The sequence below is a fragment of the Ovis canadensis genome, chromosome 1 (assembly GCF_042477335.2).
Source record: "Ovis canadensis isolate MfBH-ARS-UI-01 breed Bighorn chromosome 1, ARS-UI_OviCan_v2, whole genome shotgun sequence".
Classification (NCBI taxonomy): Eukaryota; Metazoa; Chordata; class Mammalia; order Artiodactyla; family Bovidae; genus Ovis; species Ovis canadensis.
The window spans coordinates 11,112,407-11,133,268 of record NC_091245.1 but is presented as its reverse complement, the minus strand read 5'-3'; the positions used below and the strand labels follow the sequence as shown (position 1 = coordinate 11,133,268).

Below are 20,862 nucleotides of genomic sequence, written 5' to 3'. Positions count from 1 at the left end.
ACTTGCCCAAGGTCACATAGGCTGCTGACTCAAGTCTAAGCTTTTAACACAGCGTTATAACACTGTGTACCTGGAGCATTTCAGGAGAACGGGTTACTGGGTGCAATTCTGTTTTTCCAAGCCTCAGTCCGTAAAATGATGGGATTGGGTTTGACTAGCATTAAGGTCCAATTTGTTTGATTCCACTTGCCTTTTCTTGTCCCCTGCTTTTACGTGGTGGTGGCCTCTTTCCCCAGCCCTGTGGTCAGCTGCTGTTTAATTCCAGGATTTTTACACACAAGCCAGGGACTGTCTAAGGTGAAAGTCAGAGTAATGGGCATTTGCCATTTTGCATCTGTCTATAACTTGCTTTTGTTCTGAAAGAGAAGACAAATAAGATGTTTTAAAAAAAAACAAACTGAAAGCAGGGAAACTGGAAAAAGAGGACAACTTACGTGGGTTTTTCTTTTCTGAGTATTTGCTGATTTGTGTGTGATGTTTTTGTGCTCTTTTTCTCAAGGCTGTAATATCAGAAATCCCCTTAAGACCATAGGTAAAAAGTGAGATTGTGGGATTAAAAACCCACAGATGTCTGGCTCTTTCTGTGGCTGGTGGTGAGATTTAAACAAACGACATGTCTTTTATATGCTTTTCCTCTTTCTGTCAGCAAAATGGAAGGAGCCCAAACCTCCTTGCTTGCTTATGCTCACATTTTGAGGTGGCAAGAGAAGCTTTAGGCTGTTCAGCTGGAAGGCATCATTTAGGTAAAAGCCTGCTCTTATAAATGAACATTTTTTTTTTTTCTCTTGCAAATTCTCTTTCACACTGGCACAAACTGTGGGACTGTTGCGTAGGAGATTCATTTCCATCTCAGGCTCCCATCTTACTGGAGCCAGCCTTCCCGGTCCATCCTAGAGGCTGTCTGCCCAGGAAGTCCATTCTCGCGCTGTGTACACAGCCAAAACAGGATGATGGGAGGAGAGCCTGCTGCAGTCAGAGCTTGCTTTATTTAGTGTAGCATCTTTGAACCTCCTAGGGATAGGGGCTGGGAGTTACTGCTTCTTAAGGCTTGGTTCTGGGCTTTGGAGTCAGAGCACTGGGCTTGCACCTTGACTCACTATTTAGCTCTGGGCAGGTTTCTTAACCTCTTAAAGACTTGTATAATTGTGAGATTGATGATACCTCTTTCTGTATGGTTGTTGGGAGAGCCAGATCAGACAGTGCTTGGAAAGGTCCCAGCCATGGACACAGGTCGGCAGCAGAGTGAAACGGTGTAGAGATATATTGTCTAGATTTAGATCCTGACTCCACTGCTATCAAGCTTTCAAGCTTGGGCAAGTTACTTTACCTCTTTCTGCCTTGGTCTCCTCTTGTGTATAGCGGTGAAATAAGGACAGTACTTTATAGAGCTGTTGTGAGGATTAAGTGAGATACAAAGTGCTTAGAACAGTGCCTGCCACACAGTAAACTCTCAGTCAGTCTTAGCTTCTAGCATTGTCCTAACTCTCCACAAAGAGTGGGTTAGAATTGATTGCCACCTGGTAACCCTGCCACATTGCTGTTTCTTAGCCTTGAGTTCCAGTTCTTCGGTGTTTATCCCTCTCTCTTAAAGCCCATCCCTGACGGTACTTCTCTCTCTGTCCTGACAGCTTGACTGTAGTAGACTCTGATGGAGCTACCAACTCTACCACTGCAAGCCTGACTGTGAACAAGGCTGTGGACTACCCCCCTGTGGCCAATGCAGGCCCCAACCAAGTGATCACTCTGCCCCAGAACTCCATCACCCTCTTCGGGAACCAGAGCACTGATGATCATGGAATCACCAGCTATGAGTGGTCGCTCAGCCCGAACAGCAAGGGGAAGGTGATGGAGATGCAGGTAGGAAGGAAGAGCACCTGTCTTTTCTTGCCCAGGGAAATTAGAGCTGCTGGACTGGGTCACCCATCCAAGGCTTATTTTTCTCCATCTTAATAACGAAAGTCAGATTAGTACATAGAACATTGTTTTGTTTTGTTTTGTTTTGTTTTTAAGAAAGGTTACAGGGCCTTCAGTTAACCCATTAGCAAAAACTTTTATCTTAAATATTTAGTATTAGAGGAAAAGACTGATAGCTGTTCTTGGATAATTTCAGGGAGTCAAATTCTTTAGAAACTGCAAGGGTACAAACCATTTTTTTAAAATCAAATATTTTTTGGCGTATAGTTGCTTAACAGTGTTGGGTTAGTTTCTGCTGAAGAGTGCACATTTTGAAAGCGAAAGTAAAAGTCGCTCAGTCATGTCCAGCTCTTTGCGACCCCGGTCTGTCTGCAGGTCACACTGCCTGCCTGCGTTGTGGGAGACCTGGGTTTGATCTCTGGATTGGTAAGTTCCCCTGGAGGAGGGCATGGCAACCCACTCCAATATTCTGGCCTGGACAATTCCCATGAACAGAGGAGCCTGGTGGCCTACAGCCTGTGAGGTTGCAAAGAGTCAGACATGGCTGAGCGACTAAGCACAGCACAGCACATCTTAGTGAGCTCTGTGAAAAACTGGAGTAGATTGCCTGACTGGATGGTGAGCATCTTCTCTCTGAAGATATTGAAGAAGAGGCTAGGTCAGTCAACAGGCAAGTGACTAAGTGAAGAAGAGTGGCTGTGGCAAACTGGACACCATAAGCCGCGACTGAGGGCTCAGCAGCCCCTCAAGTTGGACTGGTTGCTGCCACTTTGGGGTATGGTCCCAGGGTTGTCAGAGCCTCCAGCTTTTTAAGAGAAGACAAGTCTAGACTTTTACATGAAATTTTCCAACTTTTAAGACCCTAAGACCAAATAAAATGCCTGCAAGCTGGATTCAGCCCAGAGGCTGCTAGGTTTTGCCAACTGTTTTAGAAGTTCCTGCATTGGCAGTTGGCTCTAAATTATCTGTAATATCCCTTCTGACACTCAGGAGTCTTACGTTTTCACGTTTGAGGCATGACTTAAAGCTCACGTTTCATCCGGCTTTAGTTTAAGTATTATATGAGGTTTCTCTGCTGTCGCAGAATCTGTTCAGACCTGTAAGGGGACAGCACAGCATTACAAAGTATCTTGAGTTGTTGCTGCCATGTTTTATTGAGGCAGCTTTGTTAAGCATAGCACTTTGTTAGAACATTGTTTTTTAAATTGTGTTGTTTTGTTATATGTTCATGGTCTTTTTTTTGGCTTGAGTCATAGAAATGGATCTTCGTTATCTCTGCACATTTTCCTGTACTCCCTTCCCTCATGAGCACTCTGACTTTATTTGAAACTGTTGCTATGTCAGAGGTTTATTCCCTTGAAGGGTCAAGCCTTTTTAACAAGACGTTCCAAACTGTCTGGTTCAGTTCAGTTCAGTCGCTCAGTCGTGTCCGACTCTTTGCGACCCCATGAATCGCAGCACGCCAGGCCTCCCTGTCCATCATCATCTCCCGGAGTTCACTCAGACTCACGTCCATCGAGTCGGTGATGCCATCCAGCCATCTCATCCTCTGTCGTCCCCTTCTCCTCCTGCCCCCGATCCCTCCCAGCATCAAAGTCTTTTCCAATGAGTCAACTCTTCGCATGAGGTGGCTAAAGTACTGGAGCTTCAGCTTTAGCATCATTCCTTCCAAAAAAATCCCAGGGCTGATCTCCTTCAGAATGGACTGGTTAGATCTCCTTGCAGTCCAAGGGACTCTCAAGAGTCTTCTCCAACACCACACTTCAAAAGCATCAATTCTTCGGTGCTTAGCCTTCTTCACAGTCCAACTCTCACATCCATACATGACTACTGGAAAAACCATAGCCTTGACTAGGCGGACCTTAGTTGGCAAAGTAATACCTCTGCTTTTGAATATGCTATCTAGGTTGGTCATAACTTTTCTTCCAAGGAGTAAGTGTCTTCTAATTTCATGGCTGCAGTCATGATCTGCAGTGATTTTGGAGCCCAAAAACATAAAGTCTGACACTGTTTCCACTGTTTCCCATCTATTTCCCATGAAGTGGGACCGGATGCCATGATCTTTTCACTCTGCTCTTTCACTTTCATCAAGAGGCTTTGTAGCTCCTCTTCACTTTCTGCCATAAGGGTGGTGTCATCTGCATATCTGAGGTTATTGATATTTCTCCCGGCAATCTTGATTCCAGCTTGTGTTTCTTCCAGTCCAGCGTTTCTCATGATGTACTCTGCATATGGTAAAAATAAGCAGGGTGACAATATACAGCGTTGACGTACTCCTTTTCCTATTTGGAACCAGTCTGTTGTTCCATGTCCAGTTCTAACTGTTGCTTCCTGACCTGCAAACAGATTTCTCAAGAGGCAGGTCAGATGGTTTGGTATGCCCATCTCTTTCAGAATTTTCCACAGTTGATTGTGATCCACACAGTCAAAGGCTTTGGCATAGTCAATAAAGCAGAAATAGATGTTTTTCTGGAACTCTCTTTTTCGATGATTCAGTGGATGTTGGCAATTTGATCTCTGGTTCCTCTGCCTTTTCTAAAACCAGCTTGAACATCAGGAAGTTCACAGTTCACGTATTGCTGAAGCCTGGCTTGGAGAATTTTGAGCATTACTTTACTAGCGTGTGAGATGAGTGCAATTGTGCGGTAGTTTGAGCATTCTTTGGCATTGCCTTTCTTTGGGATTGGAGTGAAGACTGACCTTTTCCAGTCCTGTGGCCACTGCTGAGTTTTCCAAATTTGTTGGCATATTGAGTGCAGCACTTTCACAGTGTCTGGTTGAGTATTCACTAATTGGGAGGTGGTGGCCCAGTACCAACCTAGGTTTAAAAAACTGGGTAGATGACGTAGACCAGGGAAGGATGTACCATATGATGTGATTTTGAGAGTCCACTTCTCTGCATTTATTCATTCAGGGGGTTAGGACACCGACCCTGCAGCTCTCTGCCATGCAAGAGGGAGACTACACCTACCAGCTCACGGTGACTGACGCAATAGGGCAGCAGGCCACCGCTCAGGTGACGGTCATTGTGCGGCCTGGTAAGTTCTGGCCTTGCGGCAGGCTCTTCTGTTGGCTGGCCCTTTGACCATTGGGTGAGAAGAGGGCTTGGGTTCTGAGCTATATGAGGGTAGAAATGGGAGTTTCCAATCTACCATCCCCCTGGCGACTTCGACTGTCCATTCCCCTGGTGCTTTCTTCATGGGTACAGAGAAAGAGCGTTTCACAGCCTCATTTGTGCCCTTGCTCTTGGCTGGTTACTGTGCCTTCATGGGGAGCCAGCAGATTGTCTCTGCCATCCCCAATCCTACCATATCCTTTTTTTTTTTGACCCACCTTAACAATTTGCAGGATCTCAGTTCCTCGACCAGGGACTGAACCCAGGCCACAGCAGTGAAATCCTAACAGACCTAGACCACTAGGGAACTCCTTCTACCATATTCTTTAAGGGCCAGCTTAAAGCCCGCTTCCTCAAAAAAGCCCTGCCTTATCCCTCAGGCCCTTTCATTTAAAACTCCTGTAGCATTATACTTCAAATTTAGCATGGTGCTGTAACTTCATTATGTTCTGCCATGTTCTTTCAGAGTTGTTTTATACATTTTGGTCTTATATTCTTCATCATGAGCTCCCTGACCATACCCTTACCTCCTACAGTATCTGAAAGTTCTGTGGCTGGAGAGGCAGAGTCCTTGAGGCTTCCAGAACATATGTCCCAGTTGGTTCCTCTGTTTTCCCAGCTGGACTGCCTGCTTTTGACCTCCAAGTCTCTGTCTTCTAGAAAACAACAAGCCTCCACAGGCAGATGCAGGCCCAGATAAAGAGCTGACTCTTCCCGTGGATAGCACAACCCTGGATGGCAGCAAAAGCTCTGATGACCAGAAAATTGTCTCATATCTTTGGGAAAAAACACAGTGAGTACTGACATGAAACCCTTGTGTTTGCAAAGGCACCAGACCTTTGAAGAGCTAGGTTTTACTTCCCTTTAAGAGTTTACTTTCTTATTAGCTTATCCAAGGGGGAATACTGAGAAAGAAATGTTTGCAGTCCCAAACTTCAGCTGTAAGAAAATGATATAATTTTTATAAGAAAGAAAGAGAATGCTTACCATCAACTGTCCCCAGGTAGTACTTTGTGGTTCTGGTGCTTTTATAGGTGCAATCCGTCTGCTGAAATGCATAGTTTAATTACACTTGAGAGGCAGGATGGAAGGGGTAATGGAGCAGAAAAGTACTGTTGCTCAAAATTAACTGAGTAAGGCTGGCAGGGGGGATGGGGCAGAGCAGCTATTAAGGAGAATTGAAAATTCATCTACAAAATGAAAGCATTACTCTGTTATTGTTTCCTTGAAGACACTGGTTACCACTTAAGCTAGCCAGAGGCCAAAGGCAGTAACTAAAATACTACTAATTAAATTGGAATTTCCTAATCGAACCATTCCTGGTTCTCAGTTTGTTTCATTTCCTTTAAGCCATAACAAATGGAATTCAGATCATATGCAAGATCCCACAGGAAGCAAAAGAATTCCAAGAAGAGTTAAAAACATCACTCTCAGTTTCCAGAGCTAGCAGCCAAAGGAGAGACTGGGTTCTGGTTCTGGTTCTGGTTCTGGTTCTGGCTGGGATTAGGGATGGGTGGGGAAGGGCTGTAATTTGACTTACAACGCGCTTGACTTATGATTGGTGAGTTGGAGTCTAGAAATTATTTTGCTTAGCTTTTGTTTCTTTCTTTTAGAAAACCTAATTTTCCTCAACCTAGAATGTTTTAATTATGACCGTCTGTTGAAGACACAGCAGATAAACCATTTATTTGAGTTTTATTGGTGTTTACAGCAGAAGTAATGCTTAGCATGGCTTCTTGGAGGAGAATCTGTTTTAAGAGGGGTGGCGGGGGTCAGGGTTATACATTTAAAACAAGAGCAAAACCCTGCGAGTGTGCGGATTTCTCTGGCTGCCCCTCGGTGTTAGGAAGCTCTGAGGCTTTTGGCCCTGGAGCAGCAGAGCTGTCTGCTGTGTGTAGTGAGTGTTGTGCCTGCATGTTGGCACAGAGCTCACTCCCCTGCTGCAGGCTTCTTGTGAGGCCACCGGGGACAAGGACGATATGGGCTTCTGGGTCCTCTGTGGCCCTTGTTTTGGAGCGGGAGGGAGTTTTGCTTATGCAGCTGCTATGCTAAGAAGAGGATGGTTTTTCCCTGAGTACTGTCTGCAGCCTTGGCCTATTTCCTCTCCCTGACTTTTCAGCAGGAAGAAATTTGGCATGTGATTAAAAAATGCATTTTGCTTCTTTGCTGGCAAGAGCTGAACCAACTACTGGGCCAGAGATGCTTTTCAGAAACATGACTCTTAAATCATTCTTTTGATCAGAGACCTGCTCAGAGCACTTTCTTCCTTTTGCAAACTGGAACAGCACAAAGTTTGGATGTTCTAGAAGCTCTCATAAAGGATAAGGCTAAATGTGTCTGAAAGCAGGTGAATGGAATTTTCTGATCAGCAGGTAGCTTGTATTTTTGGGGCCAGATGACACTCTGTCCAAATGGAATATTTTTAAACATGCCCTCTTGAGGTGAAGGAAACAATAGTTCATGTCTTAGCTGAGGCAGTAATTCTCTGCTCCTGCTGAGTCGGGGACAGGAGAACAGTAGACAGGTGCAACTCCTCCCTCGGGTTTCTCTTTGTCTAGGGGACCTGACGGGGTACAGCTCGAGAATGCTAACAGCAGTGTCGCCACTGTGACTGGGCTGCAAGTGGGAACCTACGTGTTCACCTTGACCGTCAGAGATGAGAGGAACCTGCAAAGCCAGAGCTCTGTGAATGTCATTGTCAAAGAAGGTATATCTTGCCGCCTTGGGTTGGTACAGCTGCCTCTGGGTCAGATAAAGAATCCATCATCTCTTGTTTGTTTGAAGAATTGATTAGAGAAGAAAGTTAGGGGTAAGGGCAGCTGGTATTTGCTTTTCTAAAACAGTCTTTGATTGAGTGGCTTTTAAGGTAAATTTTAGCTCATTGTTTCCCCTCCCTCCCTTCTTCCCTCCTCAGGTGAATAGGAAGAGAATTAAGGATTTTTCCCTTTGCATTTTTATTTTATCTCTGCTGCTAAGTCCCCGGGTCTCTGTAACTCTCCTGCTAGCTACAGTGACACCTGCTGTCCAACCTTAGAATGACTGCCCTGCGCTGTTGCTTCCTATGCTCCTCCTGGGAGCCTGCACATTGAGGCCAGCTTAACAGGAGTGGCTTAGCCTTGCTGTGGTTTGCAGGCACGGTGATCAGTGATGGTCTTGGGAGAGGCCCATAAGCTGATGGTAGGAAAAACTATCAGATATGCAGATGACCCCCCCCAATACAGTATCCTGAACTCAGTGAATAGAGAGCGCACACTGAGTAAACAAAGCTGCAGGGCTCCAGGTAAGAAAAGTGTCTCTCTCCTTTTCCTCTATTAAAGTGCTAAGGAAGGAATCAAAAAAAGATGTTCAGAGAATAACATTTTAAGCCGCATTTTGAAGATAATATGTAGTATCAGCTGATGAAACCTGAACTTCAGGGCTTTAACCACGTTAGGCCTTTGTTTCCAGTCATCTTATGTCACCAAAGCAGAGAAATGGATCCCTTCCAGGGAGGCTGCTGTGAGGATCTGGGAGGAAACTGCACTTGTCCCCTCTGCAGGGTCAGGGAACATTTCTCTGGGCGGGACTGGAGCCACAGCCCTGTAGCACCGGTGGTGGTAACTCGGCACTGTTAATTGCTGGCATGGATAAGCACTTAAAACACTGCTTCAGTTGGGATGTTTTAGATGTTTAATTTCCTCACAAGCACCATGAAGAAACATTTCTTTTTTTCTGAATCATACGTTTTTTTCAATGGTTTCTCTTTGTTTAGAAATGAACAAAGCACCTGTAGCCAGGATAGCTGGGAATGTGGTGATTACCTTGCCCACGGACACAGCAGAGCTGGACGGCTCCAAGTCCTCAGATGACAAGGGAATAGTCAGCTACCTCTGGACTCGAGATGAGGGGAGCCCAGCAGCAGGGGTAAGTGTGCCAGGAGGCGGAGAGCTGCACAGCTCAGGTGGTGAGATGAGGAGAGGACTCTGAGTCAAGCACTCCAGGACCCGTTTTAACCAAGTAGTCTCTTGTGTCAAACCTGAATTGCTCTGAAATCAGGGAGATTGAATGGCTTGCCTAGGGTCACCCCTCAGGCTTGTGTGGAACAGAACATGGTTCTGTTCTCTGATCCTCATCACTGCGGGTTGTGATGCCGTCGCAGAACAGGAACTCAAAGCCGTCTACCCAGAGGGGGCTTAGCTATGACAGCGGCCGCTGACTCCCGTGAAAGGAGTGTGGCTTTGCTCTGCAGCACCGCCATGTCGTTCCACCCCACAGGAGGTGTTAAATCGCTCTGATCACCACCCTGTCCTTTTTCTTTCCAACCTGGTCGAGGGAACCTACACGTTTCACCTGAAGGTGACTGACGCGAAGGGTGAGAGTGACGTAGACCGGACCACGGTGGAGGTGAAACCTGGTGAGTTCATTTAGTGAGGAGCCAGGGCCGAACTGCTGGATCAGCCCAGCAGGGCCTGGATCCTGAGACCCTTCCCCCAGCACGGACAGAGCCAGATGGCATATGCAGCTTTAAAACAATCTAGAATCCCCAAGCTAAGAACTCTGTAGAGACTCTCTGTTCCAGCAAGACCTCTCCTACGCACACAGAAATATGGACCTCCCCCTACTTAACTCAGATGGAGAAACAGAAACTCAGAGAGGGCAGGGCTTGCTCAGCTTCACACAGCCGTTGTGTCAGAGCCAGGCCTTTGGGCCCCTGTGCCAGCACTTTCTCCTCTCTGTGTGACTGATGACAGAGGGCTCAGGGTGCTTTGGGAATCTGAGCACAGGAATAACTTGAGTCATGATGTCTCATCAGCACCCAGCTGCAGAAAACAATTTATTTTTGTAAGTTGAGCCTCAGGCTTTATCTGACAACCCCTAGGGAAGGTAAAGTAACTGGTGTCCTTTACATTTTTCAGATTTGCAGAAACAAAATTTCTTTCTTAAATAGAACCATGTTTTTGTTTTGTTTGGAGGCTAATTTGGTATTAGGGAGGAAGTGAGTACAGGGTGGGATAGAGTGTTATAAATTCCTGAGCATCTGATGAGAAGGTATAAACTTTCAACCTACTCTTTATTAGGATTAAGGCCAAGCTTATGTACAGATGTCTTAGAAGGGAAGGGATCTTGGCAGGTCTTCCAGTCCTTGCCCTACCTCTCTGAAGGACAACAGCCAAGACACGGTGAAGTCTCCTCTGTGTTAAAAATCACATCACAGATAGTCTCTGATTATGTGAATGATACATCAGGACAGACAAATGATGCACCAAGTGTGAAGAAGGTATTCTGAATAGTCACTTTTAACTTCCACATTTGGAACAGTCTTTACGGCATAATCAAAAGTAAGACATAATGGTCTCACAGTTCTAGAGTTGTGAAAACATTGTCCTGCTGTGATGCTGTTTTAAGGAAATCCGTGTTTCCTGGCTGCCTGGATTTCCTTCGTGTTTATGGTTTTCAAACCTGTAGGGCAAGTGCATTCCTGTTGGTAAGATTGTTGGCATGGAAAATTTCCTTCCCATTGTTGCATACAAAGTACAGCAGTCACTGAAAGTCAGATTGGATCAGGAGAGATTGCTGGGCACCCACCACTTGGTCTGGAGAGTTCCGGAAAGCCAGTTGGGCAGAGACTTTCAGAACAAACGTTGAAGCGTTCCTCTTTTCCCCACTTCCTTCACTAAACCCCATTGATTTGGACTGGGCCCCAGCACATGTGTGGTATTTCTCAGGTTAGTGGCGAGACCAGGAATGCTTCAGAAGCTCTCCAAGCCAGCCCCAGATTGCTGGGCTCAGGACAAAGCAATGGGGAGCTCACCGCGGGGCCTTTCCATTTTGAAGGAAGTCACTTGCGTTTCTGAATGCTCTCACCCCGTTCTCTCCTGGGCCAGAGCACAGGCGCAGTGGCAGGTCTGTTAACTCTCCGCTTCTGAAGCCATGACTGATCCCACGTGCTTTCCAGATCCCAGGAAAAACAGCCTGGTGGAGATCATCTTGGATGTCAACGTCAGTCAGCTAACTGAGAGGCTGAAGGGGATGTTCATCCGCCAGATTGGGGTCCTCCTGGGGGTGCTGGACTCCGACATCATTGTGCAAAAGATTCAGCCGTACACGGAGCAGAGGTAGCTGGGCATGAATGGGGGGAGACGAGGAAAGACCAGGGGTCCCCGGGCTTCTTGACTGAGCTGATAAAGTAGTGTGGGTAGATAGAGAAGAGTGGGCCCTCTGACCAGGAATCACTCATGGTGTTCATTTCTTTAACGAAGAAGAAAGGTACTCTTTTAGGACAGGTCATGTGCTCGGTGCTGGACACTGCATCAGGTTACAAGGTCAGAAGAGGGCCATGATGTTTGACGACCGTGTTCTAGGAGGGGAGATGATCAACTAAATATATAACATCAATACACAGTGGCTTTGACAGAAGGCCAGTTGGAAGCAGATAGGGTAGGGGGTCCCCAGAAAAAAAGAATCAGGCTTTTCTTAACTTAAGCCATTTTTGGCTTAAGCCATTTTGTGATGTAAACCTGGCTACAGTGCTTGCCCTTGAGGTCTCACTAATTAATGACCTTAAGGGAAGAAAGAAGGCAGGAATGGGGAGTTCCCTGCTGGCCTAGTGGTTAGGATTCTAGGCTTTCTCCGCCATGGCCCAGGTTCAGTCCCTGGTTGGGGAACTGAGATCCCACAAGTCATGCCATGTGACAAAGCGGAGAAAGAATTCAGGACCCAGTGATTCTTCTCAGGCAAGAGAAGTAACAATAGCAAAAATGATGAATCAGTTGTGAAGACTCCCAGTTCTGTTCCAGTGGTAAAGACAGCCTGAAGCCCTCATCCACCAGATCAACTGGAACCTAAGGAGAGATATTGACCTTTTCTGAGCCTCATGATTTCAATCAGCTAAAGCTTGGACTCTGTTGACCTGTGTCCCAATTCTGTGCTGAATTCTCTGCTCAAGCCCCTTCATGAATGTGCATGTCCCCTTGGCTTAAAACTTCCCCAATTTTGCCATCTAGGGAGACACTGCTTTGGGAAAGATCCCTGGTGTTCTTCTCACTTGCCACAAGTGATAAGTTCTTTCTTCTTCTCACCTTTGGCTTGGTTGTGTCTTTTGGCTTAATACCACCTAGAGGAGAACCCAGTTTTGGGGTAACGCTATCATGGAGACACAGGCAAGGGAGTGATTATTTTTTCAGGAAAATTGGGATTGAGGTAGTTCAAAGATTTTCCAGAAGTAAAACTTACACTGATCAAGCGTAGAAGGACAAGGAGGAAATTCAGTATAGGGGAACAGCGTAAACAGTGTTCCTGTGATATGAATGTAGAGTTTGCTCTGGAAGAAGCCCATGGGTTCAGAGCACTTACCCGGCCCTAGGATACGGTGGACGGTAGGCTGGCTCTGTAGACTCAGGACAGTCATAAGCAGGCCAGGGAGGTCAGTTTGAATAGTTTGGGTGGGAGCACTCAGAAGTTAGTTTTGTATGTGAAGTTTTTGTTTATTTTTGAAACAAGGATATTCTTTTTTTTTTTTTTTTTTTTTAAGGGAGGTTGGTAGTATGGAGGCTAAAACTAAAATAGGAAGAGACCAAAGACTTGTAGACAAATCAGGAAGCTTTTGGACTAGTCTAGGAAAAGGGTGCTAACACCGAATGAGGTAGTGGCTGTGGAAATGGCAGGAGATATGAGGAAATTAAAAGAATGTCAGAGTAAATCAGTAGGGCTTGGTGACCCTTTTGGAATGAAACTGAATGAACCGTCAAATATGAGAATTTTCGTTGGCGTGCCTGGATAGATGGTAGGTGCTGAGACTAGGGATACAGAAAGAACCAGTTTCAAAGAAAAGATAACGAGTTCAGTTTTGACTGTTGAATTTGGGGTGTCTTGGGCTTCCCTGGTAGCTCAGATGGTAAAGAATCTTACCTGGGTTCAATCCCTGGGTTGGGAAGATCCCCTGGAGAAGGGAATGGTTACCCACTCTAGTACTCTTGCTTGGGAAATCCCATGGACAGAGGAGCCTGGTGGGCTACAGTCCATGGTGTTGCAAAGAGTTGGACATGATTGAGCGACTAAAAAATACTTTCACGTGGGTTACATAGCGAGATGCTTCATCAGGTAGTAGGATGTAGAGGTGGGAACCTGAGGTGGAAGGAAAGGCCAGAGATCAGGAGTCACTGTACAGGTAGCGTTAAAGCCATGAGGATTGATGGGTCACGCTGGGAGAGTGTCAAGAGGGCTGAGGACAGAGCTCTGGAGAACATCGGTATTCAACAGGAAGGCAAAGAAAGAAGGGCCAGCAGAGGAAACTAAGGAACAGCGGTCAGAGAAGTGGGGGGAGAGCCAGATGGGAGCCGCCTGCTGGGAGTTAAGAGACAGGCTGGCAGTGAGGGGTGGGCTGCCAGAGGATTCAGGTGCTGCAGAGACAGGTGTGGTGAGCACGCAGAACAGGCTTTTGAGTTTGTGATCAGTAGCTCATCAGAACTCTAGTGAGATCATTTCACTTAGAGGCTGGGAGCGAAGCTTTTTCATGGTTTGAGAATACAGAGATGGTGTAATGGCTCTTTGAAGAGGCTGGTATTGAAACCAATATGGGAGACAAGCTCAAAAGAACGCCTTTTAAAGGTAGGAAATACTTGAACATTTTTATAGACTGAGGGAAAGATGTAGAAGAGAAGTAGATGGGGGAGGTTGCCGGGGGAGGTAGTTCTGGGGGACTGGCTGTGGACAGAGCAGGAGCACCACTTCCTCTGGCGATGGGAGGAGAGGAGGGAAGATGTGCTCTTACAGGTGAGTTTGGAAGCAGAGAAGGACGACATTTGAAAGGGTTTCTCTAGTACCAACGTCCAGTTTCTCTGAAGCTGGAGGTAAGGCTGTCTGCTTCGAGGAGGTAAGCGTGAGGTGGACAGTCTGAGGAAAGTGGTGAAGGTTGAGAACACCCACTCCAGGAAAGGATGCTGGCTTTGAGCAGTATTGGGGTCTCACCCAAGGTTAGAGACAGGAAGTGAGAGCAGCGATTCCAGCTGCACAGTAGTATCACTTAGAGCTTTTATGAACATACCATTACCCAAGCCTCACCCCCACAGATGATGGTTCTGTTGGTCTGGAGTAAGGTCTGGGCACCTAAATTTTTTTAAAAACCCCCCAGATGAATCTAATTTGCAGTCAGGGTTCACTGGATTGGAGACAGCATGATGATTAGGACTTTCTTTTTAAGCTGTGCTTGGCAGCCTGGGAATAGGAATAGGAAGGTGGCTACTGGATCGATCGAGCTGGTGGGAATTGGCTGGGACACAGCAGTGGCAAGACTCCAGTGAGAGTGCGGGTGAGAGCGTTGTGGAAGGGGTTGCTTGCAGACTTGCATCACTGCATCTGAGGCACAAGGGAGAGAGACACATCTGGGTTTCTGGTTTGGCCTTGATGGGCTTTGCTGAGGAATTCAGGAGGAGGATATGATTGGAAGGGGAGAGAGAGTGTTATTACGATGGGAAAGAGCATGGGCCTCTCACCAGGTAGCCCGGCCTCTGTCAGTGGCAGCTTTGTGACAGTGGGCAGGTGACTCTCCAAACTCATCCTTCACCTGTAAAAATTCTGGCAGCTATTTTGAAGGCTTGGTGAAGATTACATAAGATAATGTTTATGTAGTCCCTAACACATAATGAGTTGATTAATGATTATCATCAGTCTGTTTTGAACCATGCTGGGTTTGAGATGTCTGTGGTAGGTCTGGTGTAGCTATTCTAGCAAGCATCTGTAGGTATAGATTTGGTCACTCAAGAGGGCCATGGGGAGAGGAGATAAAGCTTTGAGGGTTATCTGTGTATAGACGAAAATGGAAACTAAGTGTGAATCATTAGGTAACCAGGAGAAAATATGAGAAATGACTGCATCTTTTTAAATTAGTCTTTATGGAGTATAGTTGCCGTGCAGTGTTGTGTAAGTTTCTGCTGTGCAGCAAATTGAATCAATTATGCATAAATCTGTATCCACTCTTCTTTCTCTTTTTTAACGGATTCATGTTTAATTTGAGGATAATTGTTTTACAGCATTGTGTTGGTTTCTGCCATACATCAACATGAGTCAGCCACAGGCATACAGATGTTCCCTCCCTCCCACCTCATCCCCCTCTAGGCACTCACAGTCCACTCTGTTTAGATTTCCATCCTGTTTAGGTCGCCAGAGAGCACTGAGTGGCATTCCCTTGCTACACAGTAGGTTCTCGTTAGTTATCTATTTTACATGTAGTATGAGAAATGACCACAAATCTTATGGAAAAGATTTGTTTCTTGATTCTGGAGTTTATAATACCCCATTTTTAGCCTCACTACTCAGTGAACTTTTAAAAGTCTTTTAGGAAAGGACTTCCCAAACTTTCATGTCAGTCCACACATAGAAGATGATATTGTTTCTGTGACGCTTTGAGATATACACACAGATGGGATAAACAGACAATTATACTGAATGAAGCTGGTCCAGGCCCTCTGGGATACCTGGGTCCCACCCAGCCCCTGTGTGCAGTGGGGATCCTTACTGGGGGCGCACCTATGAACCCAGTGTGACCCACTGGTTGGGAGAGTTCAGTTTTGAGACTAACATGGAATCACAGAGCAGGTTGCCAAAAATGGAGGCCAAGGCTAGTGAATAGATTCCATGCCACCCAGAGGTGAGCTCAAACACTGGACAGAAGTTGACAGTCAGAAAGTAAACAGATCTGGACGGAGAGCAGCATGGTCTTGTGCTAGCCACACCATCGCGTCAGGCTTTTCTTGTTGCTGCCACAGTAGTTGCCATTTTGGCCGTGTTTTGGCCTGCGGATGCTCTGATGCCATGCAACAGTACATTTCTGAAAACACTGTGCTTTGTCTTACAGAAAATCTAGGCACAAACCCAACATCACTACACTCTTGGCTGTTAAAAGGCTGAGAGCAGAATGTACCCAAAACTAAATCCCTGTGTTTCTGACCTCTGGTTACCTCTTGGAATAGGTCTTCTTGTTAATTAGGGCAGCTTAGGGCTTTTCTAAAAGCCTAGGCTTTGGAGTCAGGCATATCAGGGTTGGGATCTGGCTCTGCCATAATTACCTGTGTGACCTTGGGCAAGCTACTCAACCCCTCTGAGCCCCAGTGTTGTCCTCTGGAAAATGGAGATGGTGCTGGGCAGCCCCTCTCTCACTGACTTGCTGTGAGAGAAGGTGTGTAGTACTTAGCACAGTGTCTGGCACATACAGAAGGCACCTAGCAGGGGCAGCTCCATCCAGCTGACAGCGTCAGCTCATGCACACTGTTGCATGTCTCCGCAGCACCAAGATGGTATTTTTTGTTCAGAATGAGCCTCCTCACCAGATCTTCAAAGGCCATGAGGTGGCAGCGATGCTCAAGAGTGAGCTGCAGAAGCAAAAGACAGACTTTCTGATATTCAGAGCCCTGGAAATCAACACTGTCAGTGAGTAACTGTGGGGGCTGGAAATGAAAGCGTGCCCAGTGCCCACAGCTCACGTGTCACCCCTGCTGTCCTTGGGCTGCATTTCTGGTTCTCTGGGAATAAGGAGATAATCACTTCCTTCCACGGTCATTATCATGAGAGAGTCCCAGCTCATTGCAGAGCTTCTTCTCCTGGGTCCCTGGGCCCCTGAGACAGCGTTCAGAGGAGCTGTGAGTTCAAATGGGGGAAAAAATTAGGTACATCTTTGTTTTCATGAGCCTCTGACTGAAATTTACTCTTTTCCTCAGTCACAAAGTACTGTAGTTTTAACAGAACATGTGACTTTAAAGCAATAGAAATTCAGATAGTTTTGTATCATACCACTTGATGAAATAGCATTTTTATTCATCACTACTTCAAAATTATAACAGTTGTCAGACAGTTATAATCTTATGACTTAATATTTTAATAAAGACATATACTATTATCTGTAAAGTTTTATATTCTTAAATTCTTCAAAAACATGTTTAGTATAATTGCCGTCCTCTATAATACTATGTCTTCTATCTTGGCAATTAAGTTATCCTGAGAAGAAGGTCTGTGGGACATGAAAGGTTAAGAACTGCTGATACGGAAAACAGCAAGGGAGAACAGTCTGGGGCCTCTCTGACTGCTCCAGTTGTATTCAGCCATGATGGGGATAACGGGAGTGGTGCCAGCTGTGAAGGCCCGCGGGGGCAGGCCTGGCGGACACGTCCCCGCAGGCGTGGGTCTGGGGTGCCGTCCCGTCCTCGTGGGCCCCGGAAGGTGGTCGTCCCCGGCGCTGACTCCTGTGGCCCTGCGCCCCTCTCCTGCTTGCAGCGTGCCAGTTGGACTGCTCTGACCACGGCCACTGTGACTCCTTCACCAAACGCTGCGTCTGTGACCCTTTTTGGATGGAGAATTTCATCAAGGTGCAGTTGAGGGATGGAGACAGCAACTGTGGTGAGTTTCCTGCTTTGACTGTGCCAGCTGGTTTGGCATTGACTGTGGCTCTGAGTTGAGTGGGTGGGTGTTGGTGTTTCCAAGGCAGATGAGCAAGCAAGGAGAAGAACTTTGTGTGTCTGCTGTTTGCCGAGGACTTAATCCTTCCTCCCTCCGCACTTGCTCAAGGTTAGAGGGAAGCTCTGAGGCAGTTTTTTGTGGTTTTCTTTTTCTGTTGTTGTTTTTTGGCCATGCCTTGTGGCGTGTTGGATCTTTATTTCTTAGTTCCCTGACCAGGGATTGAACCCAGGCCCCAGCAGTGAAAGTGGCAAGTCCTAACCGCCAGACCGCCAGGGAATTCCCCTGAGGCAGTTGCTTAAAACGAAACAAGCTTAAATCAGACCAACCACAAAATGCAGCATAAATCAGACCAGCTGTATGGCCTCCTGTCCTTTTGGAGTGCCTGTGTGCTCTCGCCCCATGGAAGCCCGTAGATTTCCATTCCCCTCTTTTCCTCTGTTGAAGCTCATTACAGCCTGCCCCACTGCTGCAGGGTCTCAGAGCCAAGCTCAGATTTCAGCTGCTTTTATCTCTAAGGTCTCATCTTCCCTGGGGAGCCCTGGGGACCATTTTGTTCACGGAGTGTTTCCTGTCCCAGCTGGGCAGCCCAGCCCTCTGTTCAGCCTCTCTCTCCACCGCCCTTACTATTCTGTTTTTCTTGGCAGAGTGGAGCGTGTTATATGTTATCATTGCTTCCTTTCTCATTGTCGTTGCCTTGGGGATCCTGTCCTGGACTGTAATCTGTTGTTGTAAGAGGTAAGATGCACTTGCCCTGTAAATTTGTTCAGGCTTCTAATTACGTATTTGTTCATTGGAGAGGTATCTGGCACCTTCTACGTGGGGGCACTGAGTCCTGGGACTTTCCCGTTACCATCTCTGTTACATGGCCTACCCACAGCATGCCCAGAAAAAGGTCTCCTTACCTTCTCATGCTCCTGAGGGAGGGAGTGGCTGTCACTGCAGTGATTTGCAACCTGGAAATCGTGGCTGTGGCTGAGTGGGCATTGGGAGGGCCTGGGGCATGGACCTGGCTTACATCTATCTCTAGGGTGTGTGAGCTCTAGTACTCCACACCTCAGCCTCACCACTGTTCACCGTGGATTCCTAATTTGTCTGTCTCCCCTTCGATTTGAGATTCATGTGCCTATGTTTTCTTGTACTTATAGACTTAGGTTAGCCATGATTGTGTCTTTTGGGTTTTTTTCATTTAGTCTTCCTATCTAGTCTTATAATATTTGAGAGTAATATTTATTATGTTTCTCATTAATTAGTAATAGGTGTCACTTCTGTGTTTACTCTGTGTCAAGTATCATGATGATATTTTATAGGTAGTATCTTTTTTTATAGGCATAAAGAGCATTTTCTCAGGAAAATAATGTCATCCATCCAAGGATACACAGTTAGTAAGTTGCAGAGCTGAAATGCAACCTGCGATATAACCTTACAATAAAACTTAGCAAAGTAAAAGAATTATAAAAAATTCCCACCAATTCAGGACAACCACCATTAACAACGTTGCTTGTTTAAGCTTTCCTCCACCTTCCACCCTTCAAGGATAGGGGTTTTGTTTTATTTACATTTTTAATCAATCTGTCCAAGATAATGTTTCCTTTACCTTTTCCCAAGTTGATGAGTATTTGAATAACAAATCACAGTTGCTGCCTTTCCCAGCTGAGGAGTAAGGAGAAGCAGCTCTTCCCTTAAGCAGCATCCCTGGATCCGGGTTCCACATGCAGAGTCTGGCTGTCACCTGTGGGTGGCAACCTGAGCCTCACACAGACCCTCTTTCCTGAGCAGAGACAGGGATTGTGTTTTTCAGGCAAAAAGGAAAACCGAAGAGGAAAAGCAAGTACAAGATCCTGGATGCCACGGATCAGGAAAGCCTGGAACTGAAGCCAACGTCCCGAGCAGGTATGTCAGGAACCTCGGGAACTGGGTGCCAGGGCCACCCCGTAGTAGATGAAGGGCCGCCACCATCACCCTTCCCTCCCAACAGCATTTTGTGCTGGAAAAGCACCTTGTCCCCTCCCTGGTGAGGACCAGGGTCCGCTTTGCCCTGTGGGGGCAGAACCTGCCTGTTGGACAAGCTTGGGCTCCAGGGCTCACTTCTCAGCCGCCCTTTCCCTGTGCTGAGGGGGCTCACCCTCTTGCTCTCCTTTGCCTGCTCATTCCCCTTAGGGTTTCTGCCTGGAGTTCAGCTTTTCAAGCTGCCCCTTGAGGTTGAGTTCAAGGACCTTGGTCTCTTTCTCCTGGTCAGTCTGTCCTTTCTGAGCGGACAGGGTGAGGCTGTGAAGAAGTCAAAGCTAGTGTCTGCCTGCTGGCCCTCCTCTCCAGCCAGCCTTCCCCTCCTGCGTTCTCCTCTCCCGGGTTTGTCGGGCATATCCGCAGGCTCCGCGGCTGTCCTCGAGCCCGTGGAGGGCTGCTGCCTGCTGGCTCCAGGTGCACTGGGCTCGTCTGTCAGAGCATTTCCAGCTGCACAAGCACGGAGACAGCGTTCGGTGGTGGGGTTGGGAGGGCTGGGGCAGGTGCAGGGCTCTCCCTCCTGTCTGAGCTCGGTCACTGGTGAGCTTCCCTTTTACCATAGTGGCCCCAGGACAGGCCTTGTCCCCTTATGGGAGCTGGACTCTGTGTAGAGCAATTCCCAAACACTCTGAACGTAGACCCGGTTTCTTTTACAACATGTTTGTTTAACATTTCTCATACTTAAAGCTTGATATTAGGAAGGCTGTAAGGGGACTGTGAAGCGTTCTCGGACGCAGGCTCTGCCCTCGGAATCTCACTGTAGTGAGGGAGGAGAGACATGAGATGAAAATAAAGGCTCGTAGGCAGTCCGGGTTGTCGGCAGCTGGGCAGCTCGGTTCCGGAGCACAGTGTCTGGAGGTGGGGCTGGCGAACCGCAGAAGTACCACCAGGGCGCCCCAGAGATCCTGAGGGTGGCGGCCAGAGGGGAAAACGCCGCACAGCACCCTCCACGAGGTCACCAGGGTGTCTGTCGCTGTGGCCCGAATGCTCTACGCCATGAAGTCCTTCCGGGGCTTTGGTCTGTTAGATGGTGGCCTTGGTGAGCCTGCGTCTTTGTGTGTTTCTGAGATCCTCCTCCTTGCTGATGTCTCTCTTTTCTAAACCAAATTCGTTGGTTCGTGTTTCTGTCCAGAAAGTACTTTCTCATCCAGCCCTTAACCTGCCAGTTAAAAGTCACGCTCTTCTTGCTCCCACATGTTTTGGCATTTCTCTCACTGTATTATGTCAGTTACCTTATTGTTTGTCCTTTACTAGTCAGTAATACCCTTGAAGAAGGTAGGGACTGCATCTTATTCATCTGTGCATATGGATTAATACCACTGTGTACCAGGCCTAAGCCAGACATTGGTTATACTATGGTGAACTCAACAGATGATGCTTTTGTGTAGCTTATTATCACGCAGACA

At 46.9% G+C, this 20,862-nt stretch overlaps 1 protein-coding gene across 4 annotated transcripts in view; it reads left to right on the top strand.

The window, feature by feature from the left end:
• Positions 1 to 20,862, top strand: part of KIAA0319L (KIAA0319 like) — a 100,495-nt gene that overhangs the window by 72,889 nt on the left and 6,744 nt on the right. For all 4 annotated transcript variants that reach the window (XM_069586262.1, XM_069586272.1, XM_069586256.1 and 1 more), the window contains 11 exons: positions 1,629 to 1,857; positions 4,829 to 4,952; positions 5,690 to 5,822; positions 7,588 to 7,736; positions 8,781 to 8,932; positions 9,284 to 9,422; positions 10,965 to 11,124; positions 16,290 to 16,432; positions 17,273 to 17,395; positions 18,100 to 18,190; positions 19,254 to 19,345. In XM_069586262.1, the coding sequence (XP_069442363.1) occupies positions 1,629 to 1,857; positions 4,829 to 4,952; positions 5,690 to 5,822; positions 7,588 to 7,736; positions 8,781 to 8,932; positions 9,284 to 9,422; positions 10,965 to 11,124; positions 16,290 to 16,432; positions 17,273 to 17,395; positions 18,100 to 18,190; positions 19,254 to 19,345 (1,535 nt within the window). The remainder of the gene's footprint in view (positions 1 to 1,628; positions 1,858 to 4,828; positions 4,953 to 5,689; positions 5,823 to 7,587; positions 7,737 to 8,780; positions 8,933 to 9,283; positions 9,423 to 10,964; positions 11,125 to 16,289; positions 16,433 to 17,272; positions 17,396 to 18,099; positions 18,191 to 19,253; positions 19,346 to 20,862) is intronic.